The sequence below is a fragment of the Elephantulus edwardii genome, unplaced genomic scaffold (genome assembly GCF_000299155.1).
Source record: "Elephantulus edwardii isolate Elephantulus edwardi_28Jun2011 unplaced genomic scaffold, EleEdw1.0 scaffold00440, whole genome shotgun sequence".
NCBI classification, from domain to species: domain Eukaryota; kingdom Metazoa; phylum Chordata; class Mammalia; order Macroscelidea; family Macroscelididae; genus Elephantulus; species Elephantulus edwardii.
The window spans coordinates 8,520-16,836 of NW_006400190.1; the positions used below are offsets into that span (position 1 = coordinate 8,520).

At 55.4% G+C, this 8,317-nt stretch overlaps 1 protein-coding gene across 1 annotated transcript; it reads right to left on the minus strand.

The window, feature by feature from the left end:
* Positions 1–5,239: 5,239 nt before the first annotated feature.
* LOC102859694 (transmembrane protein 121-like) lies at positions 5,240–6,196 on the minus strand. Its single transcript, XM_006902682.1, has one exon. The coding sequence runs from the start codon at positions 6,194–6,196 to the stop codon at positions 5,240–5,242; it is 957 nt and encodes a 318-aa protein (XP_006902744.1).
* Between the last annotated feature and the right edge of the window lie 2,121 nt (positions 6,197–8,317).

An 8,317-nucleotide genomic window follows, 5' to 3' on the forward strand; every position in this document is an offset into this window, starting at 1 on the left:
CCCTTTTCTCTCCCCTCCTCTCCCTCATTGCTGTTAAGTTGGAACAGACTCATTCCTGACCCTTTATTGGGCTTCTGAGGCTACAAATCAAATGCGAGGAGATTGTCTATCTTTCCCTCTTATTGCGGCTGGTGAACTCAAACTGCCAAAGAAGTGCCATCTTTGTGGCCACTAGAGCTCCCCACTGATCTCCAGAATTTAGAAATGATAATATTAGAGCTGGGCTGCACGGGGATAGAGCAAGGTTGAGGGCTGTTGTACACAGGGTCGCTATGAGTTGCAGGTGACTCGATGGCATATAACAACAACAACAACATTAGTGCTAAGGTCGGATTTCAGGAAATCTGTCTCTTCAGCCTTGAAGGACACTGAGCATATTCTTCTGCCTTGAAGGGACTGCAGTTGGAGGTGAGTGGTGCTGAACATGAAAGCAGATGTTGTGTAGGTATTTCTGATGATGAAGCACTAGTAAATCACCTCCTTGTACATTTGTAAACAAATGGAAATAGAATTGAATACCTGGATAGTGATATCTAGTAGACTGAGGCCAAGGGTGGTTCTTTTGACAGGAACCTGAAGGGTAAAAAAAACTTCCTTTTTTAGATTATAGTTGTGTATCAATCAATGTCTACTATGTGTTCCGTGAAAGAAAACTTTAAGTGATTTGACATTGCTTAAATCCCTGGGCCCTAAGGGCCCTATGTGTCCTTAGGACACTGGGAGGGGACAGCTGTGTGTCCAGCCAACAGCCCCTGGAGCACTTGCCCAGACAGAGCCCATTCAGCTGTTGCTACCTTCTCTGCTAGATTTCCCGTGAGAACCTGCTTGAGGAAGGGACAGTGAAGTCAAGGGGACGAGGTCACCCGAGCCAGGAGCAGGGTGCCTAAGAGCCATCCTTTCCGCTGGCACACCATGGCTCCGCAGCAGACAAACTCTGGGCCTAGACTTGCTGAGTGATGAGGCCTACAAGGCCTAGACCTCCTTTGCTGCAGACTAGGGGATTCCAGACCTTACGCAACAGCTGGGCAGAAGTGTGGCCCTGACCTCAAGACAAGGATCTGTCACCTAGCACTCAGACACTCAGGTGCACTGACCAGAGTCGACATGAAGTAATGCAGATTTGTGTCATATATAATATTGGAGTGACTTGTTATATTTACCTTTACTGGGTTTTGGTGGGGTTTTTTACTGTTAATGTAAGTTTTGCTTTCGACGTTTTACAGAACTGAGACATAGGACCCAATGACATCACCTCCTTCACATTCAGGCTCAGAAAGATCATAGAGGGAGGTGCATGAGATGAGAAGAACCAGGAGGAAGGAGGCAGGTTAGGAGGGTCATGGACAACACTAGATGGCCTGTAAAGGACAATGGGGATGATTCAAACTATCTGGCTGAACTTTCCACTCTGTGATGCTAGGCATGAGGGACATGTGACAGCACAGCCTTTGCTCCCCTTCAGTGACAGTGAGACAGGATAGGTAGGAACCTAAGGAACAGGGCATCAAGACTGATGTCATCCTGTTCCCAGTTACCAGAGCTGAAGTGTCCTGTGTTCATCTTTGTCAGAAGCAGAAGACAGGCAAAGTTGGGGTAGGAAGCTCAAGGAGGAGAGGATGGACCAGGGACTCCTGTGGGAAGACACAGTATCAGGCCCTGTCCCACTCAGACCTCAACTAGCTATTCCAGCCCTGTCTCTCAAGGGCCCCCAAACCACATCCTGCCCCTCACTGCAGCCCCTATTCTCACCACATTCCCAACTGAATGCCCTCTGGTTGTACCTCTCCGTGGCTCGGGCAGCTCCCTTACTCTCAACATCAGGGATGTCTGACACCTGAGCCATCTGGACCCTTGTGTCGTCCACTTTTGAGGCCACACTAGGAAATGGCAGGGACTGTGAGGGCTAGGAAAGAGAGGAGAGGGGCAGATTTGGACAACAGGACAGTAGGACAGATTTCTAGCCACAGTGGCAGGCACCGGGCACCTGAGGAAAGTGGTCCTGAGATCTCCTGCTTGGAATATGTTGTTGTTATGTGCTATTGAGTAAGAACTGACTCAGCTGACCTCTCAGCAGGTTTTCTATCACTTGATAGGCATCTGAGAGCTGAACAATGATTAACATTGACAGAAGAAAAATTGATGACTTTGAGTTGTGTTGGTTCACTATGGAGTACTGAATAGTTTTTGGACGGCCAAGAGAACAAACAGACATGTCTTGGAGAAGGTGAAGTCGGAGTGCTCCTTGGAGAAAAGGAAGGCAAAGCTTCATTTCACATCCTTTGGGCATGTTGCTAGTAGAGGTTATTCCTTGGAGAAAAACATCATGCTCGGAAAAGTGTAGGGACAACAAAGGAGAGAAAAACCCTCAACAAGGTGAACAGACACAGTGACTGCAGCAATGGGCCTGTGTCAGAGACTGTGAGGCTGGCACAGCATAGGAAAGGGTTCAGATCTGCTGTTTATTGTGTTCCTATGAGTTGTACTCAACTCAATGACACCTAACAACAGTGGGGTTTTAGAGGACATAAATCACACTGCAGGAGACTGTCCATCTTTCTGCCATGGAGCAGCTAATGGATTCAAACTGGTTTGGCAGTGCAACTTCTTACCCACTACATCGCCAGAGTGCTCTAACCTGGCTTGGATGATAGAAGTCTCCCACTAGAGGTGGTTGGTGCTGCTGGAGCCCACACCCTAAGCTACTGCTCTTACTGGGAAGGCATCCAGCCCAGAGTACTGCCTGGGACCAGTTACCGACTCTGGTTGCATTCCAAGGGTCGACTTGAGTTCCTTTTTGAAAATGGATACTGTCTTTCTCATATAGCAAGGGAAGATAAACACAGTGAACCATGCCTGGCACACCAGGAACCATGTGGGCACCACGTTTGTGAGCAGAGGCTCCACACTCTGTGAGAAGACACAGCTACTTATCTTGCGACGCCCATCAGCAGAGAACTGCCGGAAGTCCAGGCTGGGTTTAGAAGGGGTCGTGGTACTAGGGATATCGTTGCTGATGTTAGATGGATCTTGGCTGAAAGCAGAGAATACCAGAAGAATGTCTATCTGTGTTTCATTGATTATGCAAAGGCATTTGATTGTGTGGATCATAACAAACTGTGGCTGACTCTGAGAAGAATGGGAATCCCAGAACATTTAATTGTGCTAATGCAAAACCTGTACTTGGATCAAGAGGCAGTAGTCAGAACAGAGCAGGGTAACACTGCATGGTTCAAAATTGGGAAGGGTGTACGCCAGGGATGCATCCTGTCTCCATACCTTTTCAACATGTATGCAGAGCAGATTATCCGAGAAGCTGGGCTCTATGAGGAGAATTGTGGCATCAGAATTGGTGGAAGATCTATTAACAATCTGAGTTATGCAGATGACACAACCCTGCTTGCTGAAACTGAGGAGGACCTCATGCACTTGCTGCGAAGGGTCAAGGACTGCAGCCTTCAGTATGGACTAAGGCTCAATGTCAAGAAGACAAAGATTCTCGCCACTGGACCAACTGGCAGCGTCAGGATGGATGACGAAGAGATTGAGAGTGTTCACAGCTTCAGTATGCTCGGCTCCACAGTCAACACTCTTGGTACCAGCAGTCAGGAAATCAAAAAGCGTATCACGATTGGAAAGTCTGCTGTTAGGGACCTCTCAAAGGTACTCAGGAGCAACAGTGTCTCTCTGGAGACTAAGGTGCGCCTGATACAGGCCATGGTCTTTGCAATCGCTTGTTATGCATCAGAGAGTTGGACAATGACTAGGGAGGACAGAAGGAGAGTGGATGCTTTTGAGCTGTGGTGCTGGAGAAGGGTACTGAATGTACCATGGACTGCCAGGAAAACAAACAGATTCATCTTGGAGAGGATTAAACCAAGCTACTCCTTGGAGGCAAGGATTCTGGGACTTCGTCTGACATACTTTGGACATGTTGCCAGGAGGGACGGGTCCTTGGAGAGGGACATCATGCTTGGGAGGGTGGAGGGACAGCGCAGGAGGGGAAGACCCTCTATGAGATGGATTGATTCAGTGACTGGGGTAATCGGGATGGGTGTGTCAGAGGCGGTGCGGTTGGCGCAGGATAGAGCAGGGTTTAGGGCTGTTGTGCATAGGGTCGCTATGAGTCGGAAACGACTCGACTGCACATAACAACAACAACATACCCTCAGGAGACCTAAGGTGAAGGAGGACAGACACAGACTCTGCTGGAGAGGTGAGCCATGGGCCACTTAAAGGACCTAGTGCCCATGACCAGGCCTGGAATGTTACCCCAGTTGTGGACACAGACCAGCAACCTAAAGAGTCCTCTCTGTCCCCACAGAGTCCCACACTGGCTGGACAGGGCCAGTGCCACAGGGTTGAGGGAAGGACCCTCCAGTTCCCAAGGTGAGGTGCATGCTCACCTGGCTTTGAGCTGTTCTGGGCTGCTCCAGTGGTACACAAGCCATGTGGGGGTGTATCCAGTGAGGGTGTCTTCACAGAGGCTTGCTGCATGGGGGTGTCCCCAGTGGGAGTGTCCTCTGCAGTGTTTGCTCCATGGAGTGTCCCTAGAGGGGGTGTTTTCCGTAGGGTGTGCTCAGTGGGGGTGTCCTAACTGTAGGTGTCCCTACTGAGGAGCACTAGGAATATGGAGGACAGACATAAGAGATGGGTCAAGGGCTCCCAGGGACATGCCACATCTCAGGTGGGAAGGAGCAGTGAGAAGGGACAGGGGGAGCAGTGGCCAAGGCAGAAGCTTCCCAGCACAGGCACCAAGGAGAGGAAGTGGACCCACTCACCCCACCACTTCACACAGTGCCAGCTGCCACCCCTGTTAGTGACACAACACGGACACAAGAAACAGGCTGAGAAGTGCCTCTTTGAATACAAAACTGTAAACAGAGTCTTTAAAATGACAGAGGCCTCCTTGGAGGTCCAAACCACCGGCCAGGGCCCTCCCTGCACTGCCCACCCCTCCCTACCCCACCACCCAGCAGGGAGGCAGGCCACCTCAGCTCCACTCCAGGAACACAAATCTGCCCCATACCCTGGGGAGTGAGCAAGCGAGACCTATGGGGGCCGCGGTAGGAGGGATTCCTGAGATGAAGAAGCAGCCTCAGCCCCCAGTGTGGGCTCTGGCCCCCAGTGTGGGCTCTGCGCCTGACCTGCGGGAGCTCGCCTCACCCCATCCCATGCAAATCCTCGCCTGGTCCGTGTCTCTCCACTTCAGGGATGTCCCTGGGCCCCCCCCCAGGCGTCGTCACGTGTCCAGGGTATCCCGCGTGGGTGAGGGCCCATGGGGGCGCCCAGGTGGACCGTGCAGCGACGGGGGCGGTGGCACGGAGTTTCGTTGTGCCGCTGGTGGCTGCAGCTCCAAGGCTAGCGCTGGCGGCGGGAAGTCGCGTACTTGACGCCGGTACTCAAGGAAGGTGCAAGCCTTGGTGGCCAGTGCCACCACGTTCTTGCCGACGAAGATGGCCGAGACGCGGCTGTCACGGAAGAGAGCCATGTTGGCAGCGCGAGCCAGCACAGCCACCACGTTGACGGTGGCGAGGCTGAGCACAGGGTAGAGCATCATTTTCTGCGGCGCGATGTGTTCGCCCTGCATGCTGACCTCGCTGAGTGCCACGCACGGCAACACCAGCAGCAGCATGTAGCAGTAGAAGAAGGTCAGGCCCTCAGCCCACAGCGGCAGCCCGGTGCGCGGCGGCTCCCACAGGTTGGCCTGCATGTCCAGCAGGTCCAGCAGGTCGAGCGCTACCCAGAAGAGGCGGCCACGCAGGTCCTCGCGCTTGCGGAAGGTGCGCACATACTCCATGCGGTCGAGCGCCACGAGCAGCAGGAAGAGGCCTGGCACGCACACCGATAGCAGCAGCGTCAGAGCTTTGCGCGCCACTGGGTCCGCCGCGCCACGCCGCGCCGCCTTGTAGTTCTGGAAGATGAAGTAGAGTTTGATCTCCAGCACGAAGATGTAAAGGAACCACAGGATCATGGCGTAGCCGCGCTTGGCAGTGCGCACCTCGGCGCCCACCCACACGGCCACGTAGCGCAGCACTAGCAGGAAGCACACATCGCCCACCAGCACAATGATGCACACGCCGATCTTGCGCGGGCCCTGGTTCTGCTCCACCAGGTATGCGTCCATGACAGCCATACTGCCCATGATCACCAACGTGGTCAGGCACACGTGGCGCCGGTCCGGGGGCGGCAGCACCATGGTCGGCCGCCCAGACCCCGGCCTGGGCGCGCGCGACCCCCACGCAAATCGAAGCGAGTTCCAGCGACGATCCTGGAGCGCAGCTCTAGTGCTCGGAGGCGCTCAGCCAGCGGGCATGGCCAGGAGCAGGGCCTATCCGGCTGCCCAGAGGACGCCACCGCTCCTATCCCGCAAATTCAGCACCTGGAGACAAGAGGAGTCAGGGTCAGGGGGCAGCCGCGGAGCTGGGCGGATTGGGCGCGCGGTGCCCGGGGACTGAGCAGTGGAGCCTCCAGAGGGCGCGCCAGCCCCACCTGAGGAGCGCTGAGACCTCATTCCCGCCATCGCTGGGGAATCAGAGGAAGTTGCTTCTCATGCTGCGCGCATCCCTGAAGCCGGTTTGTGGCTGGTGGACCCACACCGCCGGGCCCCAGGCTCTGATAGACGCCTGTCGGTGGCTGTTATCAGTCTGGGTTCCAGGAGTCTTCTCTCCCAGCCCATGCCTCACCGTCCAGGTGGAGTGGTAAAGTGCTGAAGGCTGGGGAACCCCATCCTGCAAGACTGGATTGTGAACTGGCTTTCTGCGCTGGACTGAGGGCCACTCAAGTCCTGGTGACCTGCTTGATCCTCCATACTCCCCTACCCCTGCACTGGAGCCCCCGTTCTCTCTCCTGCTCTGGCCCACTTTCTGGCCAACTCTTGTTCAGGCAGGTGTGAGACCATCAGCTGCCCTGTGCCCAAAATGGTTCTCCATGGCCTTGCTTGCCTTGTCTGGCTTCATCTCCTGCCCTGGACTACCCACACCTTGCACTGAGACACCCACATGCCTGCTCTCCTTGCATGGATGGTCTTCTGTCTATGCCCACACCCTCTTCAGAGCCAATACTCCCTAGTGCCCACTGAGCCCCCTCCACGTCTCCACATCCCCTCTCTCACTCCAACACTAGTTGTCACGGTGCAACAGCAACCCTCTCATAATCAGGGTTCGAGTCCATACGCCTGACCCATCCTAGAAGGCCTCATCCACCCACAGGCCTAGCTTATACCAGTCAGGCCTCAGTTCCTCGCTCTGACCTCCTCTCCAATGTCCCTGGCTCAGGGCTACTTTCTATCTACTTCTGCTGCCCTATCTAGACAAAGACATAAAATGTAATGTCACTCGTGACTGTCCAGTGCTCGGGCCGCCTTGGGGACAGCACAGCTCCTTTGATCCCAGAAATTACAAGCCAGACACCCATCAGGCCCAGACCCTGTCCCCAGAACCACCTAGCTACACAGTGACACACACAACAGCCACCCCCTACCCCCCAACATGCCCCTGCCTCATATCTCTATTTGCTCCCCATCCTCACCTGCCATCACTTGTTTTCATGCGAGGAGAGGACCACTCAACCCACCAAGCCCGCCTCAGGTTTAACTTAGCCCTCCTAGGGCTGCAGGTGCAGCTGGGAAATTTCCTTCTCCAGCTCTTCAGGCCCAGCAGCCCTGACACTCCAGTAACCCTTTCCTCCACATCCACCCTTCTGTGGTCCACTCGGCCAGTCACCATGTTCTCACTCCAACGATCTTAAAGAGGGAGCAGAGCGCTCTGTGCTAGGGACTCTGCAGGCACCATCCCCACCGCCAGCTCACAGAGGGAGCCCCTCGCCCCAGGAAGCCAGCCACACCTCCTCTGCGCCCACCGGAATCTCTCCCTCACCATTTGTCCCTGGGCCCACCAGCCAGCCTCCTAACCCCCTCTGGACCCCCAGGCCTCGCTGCCCAAGGACCGTGGAGCCTCCGGGCCCTTCACTTCCCCATCCCCACAAGCCAGGGTCTCCCGAGCCCCACACGCGCAATGCCCACAGAGGAGAGGGGCCAAGAAGAGGAGGCGCTAGCAAGGCGGGCACCGCGGTCACGGGAGGCTCGCCTCGGCCCACCATTGCCCCGCAGGGCCTGGTCGCCGCCACCTTCCGGGCCCGGGGCTCACCAGCAGCGCCGGGTCCTCCGGTTCCCGGCCTGGAAGATGGGGGTGGATGTAATTGCCCAGCGCCCGACTCCGTGCCTCTTCTGAGCCGGCCGCGGCTGCACAGGCCCCGGGCGCCCCTCGCGCGCCGCTCGACCGCGGGGCTCCGCTAGCTCTGGCTGTTCACGCTGCGCCCC